The following is a 24,816-nucleotide window of genomic DNA, read 5'->3' on the forward strand; positions in this document are numbered from 1 at the left end:
CGTGGTATAAACCATTTTCGTCGCGTTCGAAGAACCCCGTACCTATGTAGTATGTATATTAAAATATATATAGTATATGTAGGTATTTGCAAGTTTTGTATAACGCGTCTAACGTTCGTCAATAGTAGTTTAGTCAAATGTTTTTTTACAGCAGTCTCGTTGTTGTCTGTCGGTGCTGATTACCATAATATATACAGGATTATTCACCTCAAGCGTGTTCTCCCTTTTTTTCGTTCTATATAGATACTACGTGTCCGTTCGACTTTTGATTTTGGAACGTCAACATTTTCAGAAAAATTATCCCTTTGGTAAATAATTTACATGGGGTTCTCACTTCAAAATAATATAAGTTTGTATCATTACCGGAAGTAATTTATAAAATCCCAAATATTTTAAAATATAATGTTCATTAAGTAGATGGAGAATAATTTTTATTATTAAAAGATCTCGAAAATCAGAATTTGAATTAATTAACAATCATGGGGAAAATAGGCTTGAGCAGTGTATGTATATAGGTATATATACTTACAGTATCTTATTACACACTTACATCTATATAGGTACGTTTAATACTGCAGTGCTTGCGGTACTGCTTGTTATATTTACACACACGCACGTATAATACACGTGAACCGAACGGTGAAATGAAATCACGTTTTGCAGCCATCAATAATAACGTCGTCGCACCGTCGAGTTTTAAGGATAAATGTTACTATCAATTATATTATACAACCGACGTCACAGTGGCTATATGCATTAAGAAGATAAGTGACTTCTACTCTCACCCGACAGACGATGATCGGAGGACTTGAATCGAGTCCTGACAAAAAAAAAAAAAAAAAAAAAAAAAAATGATTTAATATAGATGTCAGAGATTATTCAGACTATTCACGCCACTGTAAAATTCAACCTGTTGAATCTGTGTAGGCGGGTATTATTATTATAGTTAACGGAATGATTTACAGAAAACACTATAATGTCCATTTTTCCATGCAAACAAATCCATTTAAGTTTTTGTTTTTAAATGTTTGAATATAATAAAAGCCATAGTTTTTAATATTTAAATTTCTTCTATACTATTTAAGAAGTGTACTGTGTACCATTTTTTTTTCAATCTAGAATCTACACAATTCCAATTTTCCATAATATTCACTATATACATGTATTATTTTATAAACTGGTTTTAAGAACATAACCTTAATCCCTTTATGGTTGTAGAACATAGATCCTTCCAAAAAATATATTATTTAAACATTTTAAACATGTTCCAAAATTTAGAAAAATAAATCTTTTATTATGTTGTAATTCATAATATATAAGTTATGTGAGTATTGAGTACGGTATAGTAAGAATTACTACACCTAGATATAAACCATATACTGATATGCAGGGCTAGGATTTATATGCCACAGCATGTTTTTTTGTGACTTCTGATTATTGATTTTGTAAGTAATATCCACGAATCACCTCATGATGAGATAAATGGTGGTATTTTTATTTTGCATGTTTTTGCATATTTTGAATAAAATGAATATTATTGCATATTCCAATTATAAGAATTCGAAAAATTAATTTTTTATAGAATATTTCGTAAAACTTGGTTTTTTTTGTCAAACTTACATTATATTTTTATAAATACAATCCTATGGGCTATGGTACAATAGGTATGCGATTAAAGATGGAATAGTTTGACGGAGAAAGATAAACACAGTTAATAAAAGTATGTAAGTTAATATAAAATACAAGACGGTCGTTATATGTAATACACAAAATGAATGTGAATTATAATTTTCATTTCTAAATTTTTTTATTTCTCAATTACATTATATTAAGACAACAGCCAATCACTGATGTATTTAAATAATTAATATTTTTGTTGTAACTATATTTTTAAGTTTATCTTTTAAAAATTTAAATGCATATTTTACAAATTGTTATTTCATACAAAGCCTAGTCCTGTGGATATATGCTTAAGAATTCCAGAAACCGGAATCTGAGAATTTAAATAGAATAGTCTTAAAATAAAAATGGGTGTGAGCATGATGGTGAATTACTTTTTCAATTAATCTATATTTTTGAATTTATATTCTAAACTATAAGACCTATATGGCTATTGGCTATGTATAACTCCCTCACTGTCTTCTTAAGAATATAAAACTAAAAATAAATTATCGGTAGTGATATTCTGAATAACTATAAATTTAAAAATATTAGAACAAGTTTTAGTGCCCCGTGGTGACTTTTTAATATATTTTTGAGATTCATATTTCATTTTTATCCCTAAGAGAATATTTAATTTTTATTAAATTAAAATTATTTATTTATCTCCTGTGAATTATCATTGATATTTTTGTACTCCAATCATTATTATTGTTATTATTATGTACTAGATTGTTTCTATTTGTTCTCATAACAGGTAAATCATCTTAACAATCGTCTGAATACAAATTATTAAATAATAATATATTATATAATAGATAATCATAAATATTACAAACAGTTAAAATTTTTCATATTTTCAAATAAATTTACAACATTTTTAATTCCAATGAGATTATTTTTTCAGATCTTCATTATATAAATTTGTTTTAATTATACATAGAATTTAAAATTGTATTTATTAAAATGTATGGTTATTTTTTAATATAGTTTAATTTTGGATCGTATAAACTGGTATTAAATATTAGATACAAGTAAATTAAAATATTAATTAATATATAGGTTATAGCCAATAGGTACAGTATAATATTTGAATAATGAAATTACTAGTATAAATCTAAATACAACTTCGATTTACTTTTGAATCTGCCCATTTTATATAAACAAAATTCCTACCAAAAACCTGATCAACTATTCGTAAATTAAACTTTTCAGTATTAAACATTTTAGTGACAAATGTAGTCACGTATATTATGTTTCTATGTTTCTCAAACATTTTGTAAATTCACCCAGTATCCACATGTCTTTATACGTCGAAGGTTGGGTTTCACATACAGTACATACACACTGACTGTCGTAATTTTAAAATTTAATTCTTCACATATTATATCTACAATGCATATAAGTAAGTTTTTGTTTTGAAGTATTACTTTGTTTTCATCTTGTTCATTACAATAACATATTAAATATTTTGGTTCAAGTCTGATGATACCATGTATTCATATATATAGACATCATGTTCTTCGCCATTTATTTACTATACGACGTTGTATTATGTAGTATTAGTCGAAATTAATATGTTTTCAGCAATGATGGTCAAATATCTTAGTTTGACGTATATACATTTCGAACAGTACTGCACATGTCAAAAGTTTTTACTGCTATGTACAGTTTTCCATATAAAATATAATAGATTGTAATATTATATTATAGCCTATAAATAGGTATCTAACATAACATTTAAATATCGGTTAATTTACAACATATTTACTATATTATATAATAGCCTATATAAATAACATAAAAAATTATTTTTGTTTTTAAAAAATACGCAACGTTTGCTGCAGATATTTATTTTGAAAATAACTATTACAACTGCAAGTATATGGGTACTTTTAAAGCAGATGTAATCTGTTAAATGCAAAAGTGGGTGGCATTTGGTCCAATAATTATAATAAATAATAGGAGTAAACAATAAAGATATTGTTTTGGCATTTATAATATATCCACATAACCAAATAATAGGTTTTTATACGCGACCTATTCAATATTAATCATCCGCACACAATTTCAAATATATTATGACAGCGTTGAAGTATATCAGTCATACTGATGATTGACTATCATTATAGGTAAATTGTATAAATTAATTAAGTTCTGTGAGTATGTGACTTGAAAATATGCATGCTAATCCCCATAATATTCCATAATCCATATGCAAATTAAAAATCTAAAAATAACAATAATTTCATTTTTGTTTATAATTTCTAAAATCGACACATTCATAACACTGAACAGTATGATTTGTAAATTTGTATTAAATTTCAGTTATACTGGTATTTATGGAATTATATTCTATTCAAATATTAACATTCAACGCCCACTTGTTTCTTTGGGTAACTGAGATATACACTGGTGCCTGGTGGGCAGTTATAGAGAGATCAGATTGTCAAAAGTGTCACTGGCAATATAATTCACTACTACGTCACTCGAGTAAATCTAGCAGGATTATTTAAATACAATACAATTAATGCCTATAAAGAAAAACCAAAAGCTATGTTGGTTCCTTAATAGTGTTCAGTCTGTGGTAGACCAAACAATGACCGTAATCCATTTGCCTTTTAAATCCGGATTAATCTTACGAAATCATCTAAGTAGTCAGATAACTAAAAGCGCTTAATAATATTACGTTCAACTAATTACATGGTCCCATCTTTTCTAAATAATATAACAAATCACTTCTAGCCAATTCGTACCAGTTTAGTAGTTAAAAGCTATTTATAGAAGCCATAAGTGTAACTGTAGAGTGCAGGTGGTGGTTTATTAAAACTGACTATAAATTATAACAGTCCCGCGACCTTAATATACGTAGGATGCTGTTTTTATGGCTTTACCTACTTGAATTTTCTTCAATAATGTCGGACAGAATATTTAATAATTATACGACTAATACAGAACGATCATTATTATATTATTTAATAAATCAAATTTTGTCTGCATTTTTGCTTACATAAAATGAACAATGTACATTTAAATATATCAATATATGTATATTTTTACTAAAAATGTTGTTAAAAAGTTTGGAAAAATCTAATTCGTTAAAAAACATTACGATAACTATATAATTGTTGATAATAATATTAATACATTTGGTGATTGATAGAATATATTATAATATATTATAATATATTATATACAAGGTATCCCACGAGGATTTCCACATTGTGATGTCTCACGAAATAATGGAGATATTAAAATTTTGGTTTTTGAAAAGACTCACAAGGATAATAACTACAATTATTTCATTGTTTAATTTATTTTAATGTTTTGGCAAAAAATATATTTTTTTATTTAATTATTTCCAGAAAAATTAAAGATAGCCATCTTGTGGAGTTAATTTTCTGGAAATATTGACGTTTCAAAATTTTATTTTCATTAATTTTCTGATTTTTAGTAATTTTTCTAGTTTTTATTAAATAAAATATGATTATAACTTACTATTGGGCACACTGAAAGCGTACGACTGACCGTACGAGAACACACATGGCACGACGGGACTGACATGTTTGATAACACTTCGGTGTTAAATAATTTGCAACTTTTCTCGAAACTAAAAAAAAATGTTTTATCAGAAAATTAATGAATAATGTACATTATTTCGGAAGAAATCGCAATGGGTAAATCCTCGCGATACACTCAATATATATAGCGTAGAACATATGCAATATATATAAGTATAGTCAATAATTTCGAATTAAATTTTTCTCATAAAAAATGTGTTGGTGAACACTAACTAAGATTCATTGATACGGCATTACGGCATATAATATTATAATCATATAATTACTAATTAATTTACAGTATATTAGTTATTATTATAATATTATGTATAGGCGATGTAAATCGATAAATACATTTAAAAAACAATAATATTATTTATTATATATTAGACAGTAATAATATTATTAATGTATCTATATTATTATTTAAATATATTATTAAAATTAATCATGTTTAAAATATTTAATTACGCTGCGACGACGACGGTAGAACTTAAATATAAAAAGTTTATAATCTATTTAGGTATTCATAGCTACACATAACAATATCAACACAATGAATTTGAAGATAGTATGCGGACTATTTAAAAGAATAAACATAAAATATACAGGTGTAATATACATATATGGGATACATTATAGTTTCCCGTTCCATAAGCCCAATTGCAGTACGCAATAACGTTTTATAATACTGCAATTCCTATATAACTAACAGCTAAACAAACACGGAAAAAAAATTAAAAACAAAAAAAAAATCGCTTTGTTTAAGATTTTAAATCTAATGTAGTGTTATAAACAATTAATACTTGACATGATCTCGTTTGGAATAATGACGGTAAGTAATTTTAAATAGCTATATTTCATGTTATAAATTAATATTCATTAAACCTTAATACTTATTTTGGAACCAGCCTTGTTTTAGTTCAATATGATCAGAATATATATTATTATGTAGATGTAAAAACACATGTTTATATAATATAGGTTATACACATGCATACCTACTAGTTACTGGCTTACTGCACATCGTAGTGCGTCTATAGAAACATATTATAGCGGTAGTCTATCGACTATCGTGGATTGTTAATTGTTTTTATTTAGTTCATCAAATATTTTTACCAAAAACTGAATACAATAAATTCATCCAGAAATTTTTAATTTAGTTTATTTTTAGCATTAAATAAAAAGTAATTGGAGTTTTGTTAAACAACAAATAAACGTATTGATATATTATTGCTAAAATATAGTAAGACATATTATTTTAAATATAATAGCATTGTATATTAGTTATACAGAGTTTAAACTAAATAAATCTAATTCCAAAATATTCAATCGACATTAAATGTATAGAATTGTCTAAAAAAATTTAAAGATTTTTCAAAAATCAAAATTAGGTAATAGGTATTATATGTTTGAAACTTTGAACCAATGTTGGAATCTGCAGTGGGTCCAATTTTTTTATAATAATGTGTGACGTGTCTGCTAATTAATATTTTATTATAATTATCACGATTTATATTGTATTACTTATACAGTTATATGGCTATATTACTATATTATTATAGATGCAGCCGATGCACGGCTATCTTCTACTTGTCTACAGAGCTCAAAAGTAGATATCATGTTGTTAGTACTGAATACTGATTAATGATTAAAAAATCAATTTCACAACGAAGGCCGTTTCTAATCTAATAAATACTTTTATCAATCATGGGCTATGATTCTATGACTGATAAAGGTCAAAATTATCACCTTTAAATACATTACCTGAAAAAAATCCCATTTAACGTTATTTTAAAGTCAATACCGTAAATACCTATAGTTTAATTCGATCGGAAATAGGTATATGTATTATGTATTGACAAGTTGCATTATAAGTATCGTTAATTTTTAAATATTTACGTTTTTGAAGAACATATTTTATAAATATTACACACGATGGCATGTATAATTAATAGTGTCACGTCAATTCATCATGGCTAAATGCATCGTACGTCAATTCACCCATGGTCATTTTATTGCAACGTCAATTTATCGCGTTATAAATTTATCACAAGTCAATTTATCGCGTGTTATCGTTTTATATGATTTTTAAACTCTAATGAATTCTGCCAATGCTATAGCCTTAGCTTCAGTCTTATTATGACAACCGTCAAATCGTCATTATAACTGTCGTGTATTTATTGAGTACGCTCATTTAATATTGTTTCAACATACGGTTTATATGGACACCAGGCCATTGTGGAATAGATGGCAATGAGAAAGCTGGCAAAATAGCTCGTGAAGCAATAATAGCAATCCTCTGACCGAAATACGTACGTACTCATCACTCATCGACATCCGCTGAAATGTCAACACTTTTTGTACCAATCTATGGGAATCTGAATGGCGGCGCACGCCCAATAACAAATTAAGAGAAATAAAAAATACTACCGAATACTGGCCTAAACCCCATTCATCAAACTGTAAAAATGAAGTAGTTATCAGTATCGTATAGGTCACTCAAAGATTTCCCATGGACATCTTATGCGCAGAGAAGAACCTGTAATGTGCCTAACCTGCGGAGAATCTCTCACAGTTAAGCATCTCCTTATCCACTACCGTATCCATACAGATACCAGAAAAAATCTAAAATTGCCCGACAACCTCTTTGAAGCCCTCAGCCCTACCTATGACAATACCAAAAATTACCAATTACGATTACTACTATTATTATTTTTATTTATTATTATAATTTGGCGATCATTTGACGCGTGATGAATATTTAGCCACGGTCAATTGACGTATATCCATAATTAACACTATGTAAGTATTAATGTCTACCTATATATTTGATCGATATAAAAACTAGCAATAAATAATTTAAATCGTATTAAAAAAATTACAGTTATATCAGAAATATTAATAAAATATTTTAATATCAATAACTTTTTTGATACTACAGTCTACAGCTCACAGATTGTCAACAACATTGCCATAGTTATTCATATACAATAAAATTTATGCGTGGGTAAAGTACTTATAGTATTATTTCTCTGTGATCGGGTTACGGTCAGTATTGTAAGTTATAGTGAAACAAATAATGAAATTACATCAGTTGACTAGACAGTTGTAGTTGGTAGGTACTAACAAGCTACAGTTTATTTAGGCTAAAATTATAACTTCTCTGCAGGGTAATTAAACCAGAATGAAATAATAGTTATGAAATAATATAGAACTTTATTCTATATAATCTGTGTCAGTTATTTTCTCTTAGATGAATGTTGTATTTTCGGAAGCACAATAGCTTAGATTAGGTACATGATACATAGTAGATACATGCATATAGTTGCATATATGATATATGATATTATAGTCCATATTGTACATTTTATATACCTACATAGTGTATTATGTGGCATACACCATATTTTATTTCTATACATATTATTATTTGGCTATATATAACATTGAGTACGATCTTAATGTTCTCATTGAAATGTAACAATATACAATACGTAGGTATACTACGTTTATGACGTAGAACGTGTTCTATATAATACCTATGTAATGTATTATTATTGTAATGGGTAATTTTCAAATGGAAACACTCAAGTTCGTGGTACTATAAGCCTACCAAAACAAAATATTTATTTAATCCATTGTAATATTGGTATTGGAAAACTATATTGCGGAAAAAGCATATTATAGAATGTATACGATTTTAACTATTTGACAACCGACAAACACACACACACACACACCAAAAGTCAAAACAAAAATGTAACAGCAATATGTGTCTAAATTTAATAGTTTTTAGTTTTAGTAAAAATATTCAACGTTTTAAATCAAAGAACAAACAGGGGAAGTAACTCTGTTGTATATTAACGCATAGGTTTCGAGTTAACCTCATCATTGAGAAAGTCACGACTGCATGTAATGGAAGTGTCCACTGGCAACTTTAGTTTGAATTCAATGATAATTCAATGCATACCAAAAACGATTCTAAGGTGTATGAGCCCTTATTTCTACCTTCTACGTATGCGAAATATAATGTGAAATAAAATACGTATACCAAGATTGGAAAATATCGATTACAACCATTCGCCAAATGGCGATACAATATAAATATATTGTTTCAGGAAAAAATGAAGAAAAGTATTTATAGTAGGGTTTTATAATTTTAAATATGTTGTTATGATTATATGTTCAAAAAATATATTTTTTTTGCCAATTTTTTTATGCATATTTTTTATTTTTCATACGTATTTCAACGGTTTAGTGCATATATTTATACATATTATTTAAGTTTTTTAGCGCATATTTAGTTGGTTTTTAATGCATATAAATAGTCTGCACTCTATATATTTATCTAAATTTGTAAAAAAAAAACATGCCATTTATGCAGTATTAAGAAATTGGTTTTTTTCATAATTATTTATTTTGTTCAAATTCCAATAATCTTCTATAAATAATAAACTAATGAAGTAGGTGTTTAATATATTTTTAAATTCTTCTGAATAGAACCTTTTAATTAATGTTTTACTATCTATACCTAAGGCATATTTTTAGTAGTTTTACCTTCATAAAATTCATTAACTCATATATACTTGAACTCGATTCATTATAAATTTATAAATTATTATTATAATATTCCATAGTAAATACTCAATTAATATATTTAATAATTATACTTAAAATGTAAAATTATTCATTTAAAAATGAAATACGTTACAATCAACAAATCGGGCACTTTATACCTACTATAAAGTTGACTTGTTTTCTTTTTTCTTACTCTCATATTACAGGTAAACAAATTTAATTATACCTAATATAGTAATACATTTTTAAGAAACTAGTAAGATACTAATTACTAGAGGTAGCTGTATAAAATGTTGAGTAGAATATACTATTTTTATGATTGGCTTACATAGCTCACGATAGTATCACATACATAAAAAAACAGATTGTTGTAAAGCCAATATTATGTTCTTCTCTTGGTTCAGAATCTAAAATTTGTGCTGATTATATTGTATGTAGAGGGGTGACGTGAATATTATTTAATACGGCCGCCATAACATTTTGTCTCGCATCAGTTGCATCGTACGTTGTCGCGTCAACACCGGCGTGTGCTAAAATATCATATTCTATTTTCAAAATATTTAGAAATATTGTTTTTAGCTTACTATCGTAAGCGTCATAAGGGCCTATAATTATTATATTTATTTTTAAATTAAATTGTGGGGCGAGACACCGCTATACTCGTATACTGTGTCGGCGCAAATCGCCACTATTATTATTCAGCATAAAATTGTAACTTGTGTGTTGTGTGTGTGTAGTTTATATCGCTGTTTTCTGACTTGTGTATTATTTTCTGTATTCTTAAATACAGCTTTATTAAATACGGTTTTGTTCGTACACAAAAGCTATACATTTTTTAATATTATAAGCTATTCTGTTGGACCAGAACATATTATATTGTTATTTGTCAGTCACAAGGGCTGTACATTTATAATCGGATATTTTTCCTGTTCAGTCATAAGGGCTTGATTTATTATTATTATATTTTGTATACCACTATTGTGTTGCTGTGATTTTTTATATATTTGTAAAATTATTATTGATATCGTGTATTATACAGCAACTCATTTTTACCTGAAACGTGTTACCAATGTTACCATCATTTATTATTATTAGTTATTTGTAAACACACCCACACTCATACACATTTAGACACAAATACACACATTGAACAATACACGCTACATTCTACATAGCTCGACAGTATTTACCCGGCGATCCCACCAATGCTGTTCAAACTATTACACTACTACACATCCAGCTAGTCCTTCACATAGGTATTTAAGACCTAAGACGTGTTAGTGGTAAGCAATTAGGAGTCCGGGGTGCGCGTATTATTATCATATGCTCCACAGCCCGTGCTGCAGTAATGTTAGTAACAAAGTGAAAATCATTCTTCCCAGTTTCACTTTCCAGTACTTGGTGCCTTTTATTTAATGGACCGATCTTTATAAAGCTGGCCCTGATTATTTATAGTTATATGTATAGTGGTATATAAGTACCTAAATAGATATTAATAACAATTATATTAATAGTATAAGTATAATACAACGTATTTAAATACTACTATCATTTTTAAATAAATATATATATTTTTTCATTCATTAAATTTTAATTGTTTCAACGTAATATTTTTTTTTCAAATTTTTTTAAATAAATATTTAAATGTTACCTTAGTTCAGTTGTTCTTTAAAACGAAATCAAAGTATGATTAGAAAATTCTGAATACAATAAATTATAATAAACTATACTCTACGCTGTGTGTTTAAAAATAAATATCCTTCCATCATAGTATAACCAACAATAACAAAAGAAATAAAACTGGGGATGAACTAGGTATCGAAATATCCTATTGTTTACAAGGAGGCCGAGTGCTACATTTAATGGATATCTGCAACGTTAATTTTTTCAATATGAAATGTTAAGTTTTTTTATTTTTTTAAACAGCATTTAATATTGAATGTTAATCAAAAATCTAGATGGTAAATGGTACTTGAGGGTTATCGTGACTTCCAAGAATGCATTTTAATTTTTAGATAATAATAACTGAATTGCTTGTCAAAAAATAGCTTATTCATTTTCACCGAAAGATATACAAAATTATTTTTCTGTTTATTTTATTATTTTTCAAAAGATTATAACTTTGAAACTATGTGAAACCTAAAAATTCTGATTGCATCATTTAACTTGGTGAAACACAGAAAAAAAATGCTTGGGATTTAAACTGCATTTTTTATGGCGTAATCAATTTATTTGTGCAATAGTGGATAGCGCCGGCAGATGTTTTTCATGAGCCTTAGAAATTTTGTTTCGTAGGCACAACACATTTTCTTGGTACGTTACAGTATTATTCGTTTGAATTTTTTTTAATATTATATACTATAAAAAAAAATACTTACCTAAAAATATTTATAAGAATGCTGTGCACCTAACCAATTAATTTTTGTCAGTGAATTATTTTGGAAGTCTCCGCCGTGCGCCAGCATTATAATTTTATTTATTTTTACCCTCACTCGTTTATAATAAATTATAATATTATATTCCGATATTAGATCATCAACTAATAACGCTCATTAATCATTATTATATTCTTTGGTAAGTGTAGAAGGCAGGGACTATTAAGAGCAATTCATATAATTCAATACACCAATACACGACTACACTTGCACTACGCAAAACGCAACTTATTTATCGTTCGACTCCGAACAGAAGAACAGCACGTGGGCTGGCGGGCTAACCACAAAAAAATTAATGTAACCCGTATATTAATACGGATTTCCGGCACGTGTGTTTCGACAGAATCAATTTTTATTATAAAAAAACAACAAATTTCGATAACAATTTCGATATTGTGAGTACAGATCTGATTGACAACGATAATTGTCAGTTGTGAGTGAGAGGATTAACAAAAGTTGTACCGACGATCGGACGTATCGAGAATAAAAACTCAAACGAGTTAGTTGTCAAAAATTCGAATACAAAATCGATTCACGAAAAGGCTAAATGCAGCGGGCGGCGCAAAAAAGACGTGCTAACGCGAGGTCGGTAGCGGAAGAAAGAGCCGTGCGTGACTGTTCGCGTGAAGACTGAAGAGGTACCTACGTCGGTTGGTAACGGATACAACAAAAAGGACGGGGCGAAATTTGGTTGGACGTCGATGGATTGGACTGCGCACGTGAGGTTGGCAAGTGAATTCTTGCGTGCGATGAATGCTGGTTCGAGTCGATCGATGGAAATCCACGCCGTGCAGGACAGGTCGCGTTGCACCTCGAACGTCTTCGAGCCCTCGTAACGTGCAGAATGGAGCGGTGCACTGACCGCGTCGATCCTGAAAAAAACATGGTTGATCCGGCTCAGGTATAGGTGGCCACAAACGTAGTGCGTTGAGTATCGTGGTTCGTATCTGGGGTGTATCGGAGCTGTCTCGTGGAAGCTTGTTCGATGCCCTCTTTGACTGTGTTGCGCAGCGCGAGTAGTACGATAAGCAACTATTGCTATCCAGTTTGTATTGATATACCGCTGTGACGATTCGTACGCATGCGGTGAAAACGTTCTACCACCCTTTTGGCTTGAGGGTGATGCTAATTTTCTGAATGCCAAAGGTGATTAAAATAGATTTGAACAGATCGTATTCGAACTGTCGGCTGTGGTCGATGGTGATGACGTTAGGCACGCCGAATTGTGCTATCCAGCGCGATTGCGTAAGCCAACATAACCTCGATAGGCAACATCACCAACATCTCTGGCCAGCATGTGAATCGGTCGACGACGGTTAATAGGTATACTATTGTATCCTCTGGATGGTGGTAGCGGCCCAATCAAATCAAGATGAATGATGTGACCGAGGCTTTGTTCGATGTGATTCCTGACGTCGTGTGTTTGTGTACTTTGGAACGGTTCTCAGGCTCCGATCCATCGCATGATTTTTCGATCCATGTCCGGCCTGCAGCAATAGCGCAATTTGATGAGACGGATGGTGGCACGACGACCACCTTGAGCTAAGCCTGGATTAAGACCTTCAGGGGCCCAGGGGCCAATACACGGTTGTGGGCCCCCATCAATAAAAACAATTCTTTAAAATTATAAAAGTAGGTATACAAATATACAATAGGCTTGAGCTTGATCGTACAACGAGTCGAAAACTGTGCGCGCTGCCCGCGGAATAATCCGAATAGAGCACGCCGTTCGGAAAGGTGCGCGCCTGTAGCGCCAACGAACTTATTGTATTATCAGCAGCGATAACACCTACACTGGAGCTTCGGATCGTTAGCTTGGTCGATTGGGCACTGCCGTATAAGTCCGGTAGCGTTGTTGTCTCGATGATTTCAAGTGTCGGCTACGTGTCAGGGACGATGTTGTCCTTGCCCGAAATGTGTTCGACGTTGCAGTATATGAATTGAGGTAGAAATGAAATTTGTTTTACCTGTAGGTCGATGATCTTTTCTGCCTTGAGTGTAAACATATAGGTGAGCGACTTGTGAATTGTGATCCATTTATGGTATCGTGAGTGTTACGGCGTGAACACCGCAATACAAACTTATATATAGTATCGCTGTAATATTATATAAAATTATTATCTATAAAATTATCAGTGTATGCTTGTGCCGTAATATGTCCCCACGGATTAGTTAGTTGTCGTCGGACCAGCCAATTGGTACGACACTCAAAAAATATACAGTCCACTTATTATTTATTGAAAGTGTCGAGTATTTTATTTTGTTCAATAAAATTAGTCTATAAATAAACAAACATTTTGGTCCAATCGAACCGGATTGATTAGCAATACATTTTGCGTTAGTACGTCCCGCGAATTCGTTGTCGTTCAGTGGACATATTGGCTAGTTCAAAATTTAAAGTGTATGTTTTTCTTTAGTTCGTTTTGAATACCTATAAATAAATATAACGTCCCCGCGGACACAGTAACCGTGCAGTGGCAATATCATAGTCAAATCGAACAATCAAAAAAGGAGGAAAAATTGTCAAAGTGGTGCGGGTTTTCAATGCTGTAGTGTGCAGTGGCGGAATATTCATCAGTCGATATACAACCAGGTGAGTGAGCTAAAAATATTAGAAAATAAGGGCATAAGTTTCCATTCATTTTCCTTTAGGCATATTCTATAAAAATTAAAAACGCATATATACAAATAAAGTTTTCATAAGGTTGGAATTATAAATTAAGGGAAAAACCAAAAACGTAATAATGCAGAGTAGTCAGTCAAATGAATTGGCCGTCTACGTATTGAGGCGAGGTCAATTAAAGGCGCAGCTGACAAAATTCCAAACATATATCCATAATGTGGATGTGGATAACAATACCATGCAGATAAAGATACGTCTAGAGAAAATAAAAGAACTTTGGACTGAGTTTGATGTAGTTCAAAATAATATCGAGGCAATAGATATCAGTAATGAGCAATTGGACTACAGAGATACGTTTGTAAATTTATATTTTGATGTAGTTGCAAAGGCAGAGACTATGGTACAAGGTTCAAATGTAGTTAATGGCATAAACAGGTTGAGTATACCGGGCAATCTTGCGATAGGAGGTGACCCGGTGATAAGAATGAAGCCGTTAGAATTACCGTCGTTTTCGGGAAAATTTGAAGAGTGGTCCACATTTAAAGATTTATTTTTGACCATGGTACATTTAAATCCAACTATAGCAGGTGTACAAAAATTTGTATATTTAAGAATGTATTTGCATGGGGACGCATTGGCTCTGATACAAAATTTAGCAACCACAGGTGACAATTACTCGATTGCATGGAACACTGTCGTAGAACGATACGATAATAAGCGTATTCTCATACAATCTTATACAAGAAATATATATGAATTAGAACCTATGCAAAAGGAGTCAAGTGTTTGTTTAAGAAAGTTTACCGCTGATTTAAATATGAATATGCAAGCTTTAAAGGCGTTAGGTCATGATCCAGATGCCTGGGGTGCGCTATTATTACATGTGATTTTAGTCAAGTTAGATTATAATACAATACGCAATTGGGAATCTGTGGCTACCAAAGATACGTTACCCTCTATAACGGAGTTGACAACATTTTTAAATGAACGGTGTAAAATATTAGAGGCGATTGATACCTCAAAAAATTTATCGAATAAATTAAGTACGTCGCATTATACGCAGTCTAAGCAAAATTATCGTAATCCAACTGATAAAAACGTCCAATTTAAAAATAATAAAAAAGTAAATGCATTTGTTGCTACCAATCGTTTAGCATGTTACTTATGTAAACAATCACATCCTATTTACAAGTGTCAAAAATTTATCGCGCTCAATGCAAATGAAAGATTACTAAAGGTCGATGAACTAAACCTATGTCGCAATTGCCTGGGTACGGGTCACACGGATGTACAGGTGTGCAGATCGAAAAGGGTATGCTCCAAATGTGATAAAGCGCATAATACGTTGCTGCATAGTGATGTACCACAAGTTGTACAAAATCCGTCTACGTCAAACGTGTCTAATGCGGAAGTGGTGGTGAGTCACGCCGCCCGTGGTCAAACGCGCGCACAAGTACTATTAGCGACTGCGGAAGTACATATATTAAATGCATGCGGCGAACTAGTTGTATGCAGGGCATTATTAGATAACGGCTCACAGATAAATATATTGACTGAAGCAATGGTACAGCGGTTAGGTCTTGTGAGAACAAAAATAAATAAATCAATAATAGGTATAAATGAGATAGTGAGTCGTGCAGCGTATCAGGTAACCGCGTCTATTAAGTCACGCATAAATAATTATTCTGCCACCTTGGACATGCTGGTATTGCCAAAAATTACCGGAAAACTGCCGACCAACAATATTGATACTAACAAATGGTCTATACCCACGGATATTAAGTTGGCAGATTCTAGGTGTTTTAAGCCGGAAAAAATAGATTTATTGATTGGTGCCGACACCTATTGGGAAATAATGTGCTCGGGAAATTTCAAACTGCACACAATGGGTCCGTACTTGCAGCAAACAATGTTCGGCTGGATTATTGTAGGACCAGTGAATGAAATTTCATCAAAAAATAATTCAATGGCTTGCTTTGTAATAAGTGAAGATAATTATTCAAATTTGGAAAAGGATATTGAAGAATTTTGGAAAATCGAGGAATTTTCTAATGCAAATATGCACGAAACGTCGGAAGATGTAATTTGTAGGAAACATTTTGAAGATAATGTATCAGTAGATTCCACGGGAAAATTTGTAGTAAAATTGCCATTCCGAGATAACGTAGACATGTTAGGCGACTCATATAACATCGCATTAAAAAGATTTTTATCGTTAGAGCGACGTCTCAAAAAGAATCCCGAGCGATATAGTCAGTATAAAGGTTTCATGGAAGAATATGAGCATTTGGGACATATGGAGAAAGTTAATGAGGACAATGACCTATCAGTGAAAACGTACTATATGCCACACTCTTACGTTCTTAATGATAGCAGCCGATCAACTAAATTACGAGTTGTATTTGACGGCTCATGCAAATCAGAATCTGGATTGTCGCTAAACGATGTATTGTTAAAAGGTCCTATATTACAGGACGACCTCACAGTAATTGTTACGAGATTTCGTACATATAAATATGCATTTTCAGCTGATATTAAAAAAATGTATAGGCAGGTATGGGTTGATAATGCAGATAGAGATTATCAGCGCATATTGTGGCGCGGTGATCCTAATGAGCCTATTAAGAAATATAGATTGTGTACGGTAACTTACGGAACGGTACCTGCAAGTTTCTTATCTGTTGCATGTCTTCATAAATCGGCGGATGTAAATAAAATACGTCCGGAGATAGCTCAGATAATAAAGCATGATTTTTGTGTTGACGATTGTTTAACGGGCGCCTCTACATTATCGGAGGCTTTAAATTTACGTAATGAATTAATTAAATGCTTAAGTAACAACGGATTTGAATTAAGCAAGTGGACAGCTAATCATGCCGATTTATTAAAATATATACCAATTCCTAATGAAAACTCACTATACTCATTAAATATGGAAACTGAAGCAATAAAAACATTAGGTTTGCATTGGGATTCAAACTCGGATAGTTTCATTTATAAAGTGGCGTTACCAATTCTTGAACATAAGATAACCAAACGAAGTATTTTATCTAATATTGCACGGCTATTTGACCCGCTCGGATTGCTCGGACCGGTTATCGTGATAGCTAAAATATTAATGCAACAATTATGGAAATTAAAAATAAATTGGGATGATGAATTATCAACAGAAATTCAAATGAAATGGAAAAAATATTTAAAGGATTTAAATCAATGCAATAATCTAAGTGTCCCGCGCTGGTTGCAGTGTGACGACGAAGAGAAAATATATATACACGGATTTGCCGATGCGTCGTGCAAAGCGTACGGGGCTTGTTTATATGTAGTAAGCACGCGCGCGGACGGTAGTCGCCACTCGCAATTAATATGCGCAAAATCAAGAATTGCGCCGATAAGTATAATAACAATACCGCGATTGGAGTTATGCGCTGCCTTACTATTATCAAAATTAATAAAAAAAATAGTTCCAGCGTTACGAATTAATGTTACGAATATTTATTGCTGGAGTGATTCCAAGGTGGTATTAGCGTGGATCGCATCGGATGCAATGCGTTGGAAACCGTTCGTTGCAAATCGTGTGAGTAAGGTTCATAATTTAACATCACAGTATTCGTGGTCGTATATTAATACGAAGGAGAACCCGGCTGACATTTTATCCAGGGGATGTGATGTTCAAGATATACAAAAATGTACATTGTGGTGGAACGGACCCGTATGGTTGACGGACGAGCACGCGAGATGTGAAGAATTCTATCAGGTACACGAAGATGAGGAGACACTATGTGAAGAGCGAAAGCAGTCGAATACTGTGGTAATGGTCACTGAAATAAAAGCAAATTATTTTATACAACTGTGTGAAAAATATTCAAAATTAAATCGGTTTCAGCGTGTGTTCGCATATATATTGAGGTATGTGCATAATATTTCAAGTAAATTAAAGACGAAAGAAAGATACTCGGGTCCACTCAGCAATGACGAGATCCAAAAATCGGTAAAAATATTTATTAGGCTCTTACAAAATCAATTTTTTGGGGAAGCGCTTCAAAATAAAAAATTGCAGTCATTAAATCCTTTCTTCGACAACGATAGTATATTGCGTGTGGGTGGCCGACTTGGAAACGCGACAGAGTTAACTTATGACCAACGGCATCCTATTATCATACCGTATTCGTGTCATTTTGATACACTAATTTTTAGAAATGAGCATGAAATGTCATTGCATGCTGGGCCCCAAGCAATGTTGGCAAATGTACGATTAACTTATTGGCCTATAAACGGTCGTCGAACCGCTCGAAAAGTCGCCCATAAATGTATAGCGTGTTTCAAAAACAAGCCTAGTATTGTAGAGCCAATTATGGGTGTTTTACCAAAACCAAGAGTGAACCGACCAATGAGATGTTTTGAAACTACGGGTGTTGATTATGCTGGACCAATATTAATGAAGTCGCACGCGCGTAGAAACGCGCAGCTACAGAAGGCATATATATGCATTTTTTTATGTTTCGCAAGTAAGGCTGTGCACATAGAGCTAGTATGTGATCTCAGCACAGATGCCTTTATAGCTGCCTTGCACCGGTTTATATCAAGAAGAGGTAAATGCCATACCATATATTCCGATAATGGTACTAATTTCGTGGGTGCTAACAAAAAGTTAAGTGATTTGTCCACACTTCTTCTTTCAGAACAGCACAAAGTTCGCGTTCAAGACACTTTAACACTACACGAAATTACGTGGAAGTTCATACCGCCTCGGTCCCCCCATTTTGGTGGTTTATGGGAGGCTGCTGTCAAGGCCGTGAAAAAACACTTGAATCGAACCATTGCGAATTCACGGTTAACTTATGACGAACTATATACTGTATTAACACAAATAGAATGTTGCTTAAACTCCCGTCCTTTAATTCCTTTATCCGAGGATCCTACGGATTTGAATGTCCTTACTCCCGCCCATTTTTTAATAGGTAGCTCACTCCGCGCACTGCCTGAACCTGATGAGAGAGATATGTCTATTAATAGATTGTCTCGGTGGCAAAGAGTGCAGCAACTTGTCCAACACGTTTGGGCACGATGGAGCAAGGAATATTTGGGGCAACTACAAGGACGAAACAAGTGGTCCAAATGCAGAGGACCATCCATTCAACCTGGGACGATGGTGTTAATAAAGGAAAATAACTTACCTCCTTTAAAGTGGTTATTAGGCAGAGTCACAAATGTTCACCCAGGACCTGATGGTGTCGTAAGAGTAGCTACGGTGTATACGAATTTGGGACCCAAAAAGCGCGCTGTTCGGCTATTATGTCCATTACCCATAGACACATGAAGCACACCGGTTACGTGCTAATTAATTTTGTTTATATAATTTTTTTTTTTTTTTTTATACTATACATATTCACCTCATTACACTTGTACAAATGTAGCATACTATTTATAAAAATTATATAGGTCAGTTAATATCAACTATTAAGTATCCATATTGATGCATATACATATTTATTATTATTTAATGACCGACCATTGTTATCTTAATTGTAGCGATAGTCAATAATATTGTGTATTATTTTCGATGTTTGTTCACCTATTTAGTGAAATATTAGTTCTACCACCTAATTAGTTTATTACATTCATTATTATTATTTGTATTAGTTATTGTAAAATCGTATGAAACCTGCTTGTAATAATTTATATTTAATAAGTCATTTATATTGTTTAATTATTTTTATTATATAATATGTGTTATATTTTGAAACCGTGTTTCAAGGTGGGCCCATGTTACGGCGTGAACACCGCAATACAAACTTATATATAGTATCGCTGTAATATTATATAAAATTATTATCTATAAAATTATCAGTGTATGCTTGTGCCGTAATATGTCCCCACGGATTAGTTAGTTGTCGTCGGACCAGCCAATTGGTACGACACTCAAAAAATATACAGTCCACTTATTATTTATTGAAAGTGTCGAGTATTTTATTTTGTTCAATAAAATTAGTCTATAAATAAACAAACAGTGAGGCACCCCTTCGATGTAATAGATGAAAGGTCGAGCACCCTTCAAATACGCAACGAGAAGTTATTTGTCGTGCGTGCTGTATCTTTGTTCGGCGGGAGATAACTTTTTTGAGAAAAGGTGTCGAAACCGGTTTGCGCGAACGACGTTCACTATATGTAGTAAATCGTCCTGTTTGCATTGATCTCGGCTGCCATGTCGTACAGTGGCGCTTGTTCAGTTCGTCCGCGTTGGTATAAAACAATGATAGAAGTTCAGTGAACCGAGAAAGCGTTGAATCTGCAGACAACATTTATATATCTTGTTGTATTTGTTTTAAAATTAAAAATACAATAAGATATATAAATTATAAGCTTACAAAGTTATACAAATCATGAAATGCGATGAAAGACACGGTACTCCTAAAATGGCGGGGCCCTGGGGAACTACCCCCTTTTCCCTGCCTTTCCACCGGCACTATTAGAGATTATTACAAAGTCGACGGTGCAATGTCGCAGGACACAAATTGGTCGTCATCTGGTATAATATTTTTTTAAATCTTAAATATGCATAATTATATGCACTAAAACGTTGAAATACGTTAGAAAAATAAAAAATATGCATAAAAAAATTAGCAAAATATATATCTTTTGAATATTTAATTAAGTCAATGTAATATTTAAAATTATGAAATTCTTCTATGAATACTTTTTTTCATTTTGTTCTGAAATAATGTCAATGGTGATGAATGGGTCGTAATCGTAATGCGTACTTTTTGGTTCAACGATTGTTGACCTAAGATCTTTGGAAAAACCGTTTATACTTATAAGTATACCTATTAATAATTTATTTCGATATAAATCGAAACTATTAAAACATAATATTTTTTCTTAGATATATTACAATAGCATCACATATTTCAAAGATTTCTAAAAAACAAAATATATTGAAATGTGAAATTAAAATTGTAAATTAAGCCCTTAAAATAGAAAAAAGTGTAAATATCAATATATGCACTTAAAAGTTTCATTTTATAAATCGTTATGCTATGAAACATGTATTATGCTCACTTATTAGCATATCATACAATCATCCTGAATACAAATGCATATAAATCCGCGCTCTAGTTATTAGTTACAGTAAATAAAGCAAGTATCGGGGAGTCATGATTTTATGTATTATTTCTATAAAATACACGACCTATAGTACCTAATACCTATAAATTATAATATGTATATAATCAAATAACTTAAATATAGTTTGCCAATTTAAAAAAAAAGTCATGGAGAAAATAAGACATCAAAATGCCTCCTTCTCCGTAATTACACCATTGATCGTATAAGTACTGCAAATAACATTTATCATTGAATTTATATTAATAACACATCCATTACAGCAGTGACCAACTTAATAATATTAAGGGGTAGGTACACTCGAGTATTTCACGCCTATTAACAGCAGAGCACCTTTACCGATTGATTAAATTTTTTTTTTTAATAAGAAAATCCTTAAAATTAAAACCCGGAAGTTAATTGTTTATAGTAGCTAGGTACGCGATAATTTAGAACAATAAAAAAATAATAAAGAAGTATATACCTATATAAAAATTAAAATGTTTTATTTGTCTTACCAATGATGAATAATAAATCTGGATTAAAAAGCGTCATCGATCGAAATAAGTATTTCATTCTGGTCTCCTCGAAAAATAAAAATCACAGCGCGACACGTGCACTGTCTACGTACAGAGGCGGTTTGAATGTATTATATGATTTAGTGGTGCAAGACAATATATATGGACACCCACTCACCAACCCCCCCCTTCATCATAGAAATTACAAATAAATATTTTTTTATAAGTTTATAGTTTATATAATTATAAGGTCCTTGTATTCTTAACTCGACGCTTTCAACAATTTCAGCCACGATTAGGTACTTTATTATTATTATCATTTATTGAACATTAAAATTATTAAACATTGCGGTCAGCACATGCTCAACCAAGACCACCCAGCCCCCTAACATTGGTAGTGCAGTGCACCAAAAACAGTATTCTCAAACCACCTCTGTCTACGTAAACGTATTAACGCGTTACAATATGTTCCGCAGGCGGTCCTCTTGGCGTTGACTTGTGTAGTGCATTACGATCTGTTGAGCTTGTTTCTGCCTCATCCGTACGGGCGGCGCATCATGTACGCAGACAACGAACAACAGCAATACCGACCAAGATCCGAGGCGGACCACGTGTGGATACCGAAACCGGGAACGGCTCCGAATACGTCATATTTTCTACCACAGCCGGTGATCTTGCAAGTCAACAGCGATGACGGCGAGGACTTCTGGACGGACTCGGACTACGATGTCGGTGGTGCCCATAATAATCGCGGTACGCTTTCCAACGTTGACGTCCACCAACAGGAGCCTGCATCGGATACCGTGGTTGTCCGTGTTCCTACCATTACCACGACTGAGGTACCGGATGACAGTGACGACAACTACGTCGATGACGATGATTACGTTGCTCCTGAACAAGAGTGGGACGACGACGTCTTTTGACGTGCTTCGCCTTGTTCCCAGTCAGTGCGAAGAGTTTTCACGGCTTTCATATATCGCAATAATTTACTAATATTGATCTATATTACATATACGTTACATGTATAATATAATATTCTTTTTGTCTTTGTAAACCGTAAAGGCACCATACACCTGCACAACTTTGTGTTTCGTATGGAGTTGTGTCATGTGAACATTTAAATTATTAAATTGATATAAATAAAAATAAATAATATTATAATTACATAAAAATGTTGGCATTTTAAAAATCGTAAAAATATACAACTTGATTTGGACACATTATTTATTAATACCAGACAAATAGGCTAATTTTTAATTTTTTAACTTTTCATTACTCTTTGTGCCTAAACTGGAAATATTTTCTTCGAAACAATCTTCATACTTATTTATTTATTACATCCTTTAAAAAGTTTTCTTTGAATTTTAACATGGTATTTATATTTCCATTAACTATAGTTAAACTATAGTGTCTAGTATATAACTCATAAGTCATTTGTGCAATGTTGTATACTTGCGGTTAGTCGTTGATACACTATTTACAGGCGAATGGCGATAACCATTAGCCATTAGGCGTCCGGTGTGACCGGCTAGTATAGGACATATTTACTCCCGGCGATTATTACTCCCCGTGATTTGGGGAGTTAAAATATAGCGGGAATTATAATCACCGGTTAGCATAGGAAATAATTACTCCCGGCGATTATTACTCCCCCAGTTAAAATCACCAGGGAGTAAAAATCGCCTGTTACACATCCCCGAGGCAGAGGGTCATGGTATGGATTTTATTCATACCTCATTCATTGACAGTTTAAAATTTTTATGATGCAAACCATAGATAATATATGGATATTATATTCCCAGTTTTATTATGATCATGTTTAAATACATATTATATTATAGTCATATAGGTAGGTATTATTATTTTAAGAACTAGAAATCTATTAAATTATTTTTGGACTTCATAGGAACAGGAAGTATTTTTGTACATATGAGTTATCTATACTTAAAAGTTATAATATACTCATGTGTACTGTGTAGTTGTTCATCATACTTTTCTACATTTCTATATAATTATTAATAATAAATATTTAAAGAACTAGAAATCTATTAAATTATTTTTGGACTTTATAGGAACAGGAAGTATTTTTGTACATATGAGTTATCTATACTTAAACATTATAATATACTTCTGTGTACTGTGTAGTTGTTCATCATACATTTCTACATTTCTATATAATTATTAATAATAAATATTTTTAATGTATGCTATTATAGATATTCTATGATTGCATCATTATTGATTAGTTATTTATCTAGTTTTTTAATAATAATATTTTGACATTAATAAAATAGTTACACATATTTCCAAAATATTCAGACAAATTTCTGATATTGATA

General features: G+C 31.9%; 1 protein-coding gene across 1 annotated transcript; it reads left to right on the plus strand.

The window, feature by feature from the left end:
* Nucleotides 1–5,939: 5,939 nt before the first annotated feature.
* On the plus strand, nt 5,940–23,693 carry LOC107167365 (uncharacterized). Its single transcript, XM_015516384.2, has 2 exons — nt 5,940–6,054; nt 22,954–23,693. The coding sequence occupies exons 1-2, from the start codon at nt 6,031–6,033 to the stop codon at nt 23,398–23,400; spliced, it is 471 nt and encodes a 156-aa protein (XP_015371870.1). The 5' UTR covers nt 5,940–6,030; the 3' UTR covers nt 23,401–23,693.
* Nucleotides 23,694–24,816: the final 1,123 nt, after the last annotated feature.

Source organism: Diuraphis noxia, unplaced genomic scaffold (genome assembly GCF_037042655.1).
Source record: "Diuraphis noxia isolate RWA-SAM2 unplaced genomic scaffold, SU_Dnox_SAM2 contig0005, whole genome shotgun sequence".
Lineage (NCBI taxonomy): Eukaryota > Metazoa > Arthropoda > Insecta > Hemiptera > Aphididae > Diuraphis > Diuraphis noxia.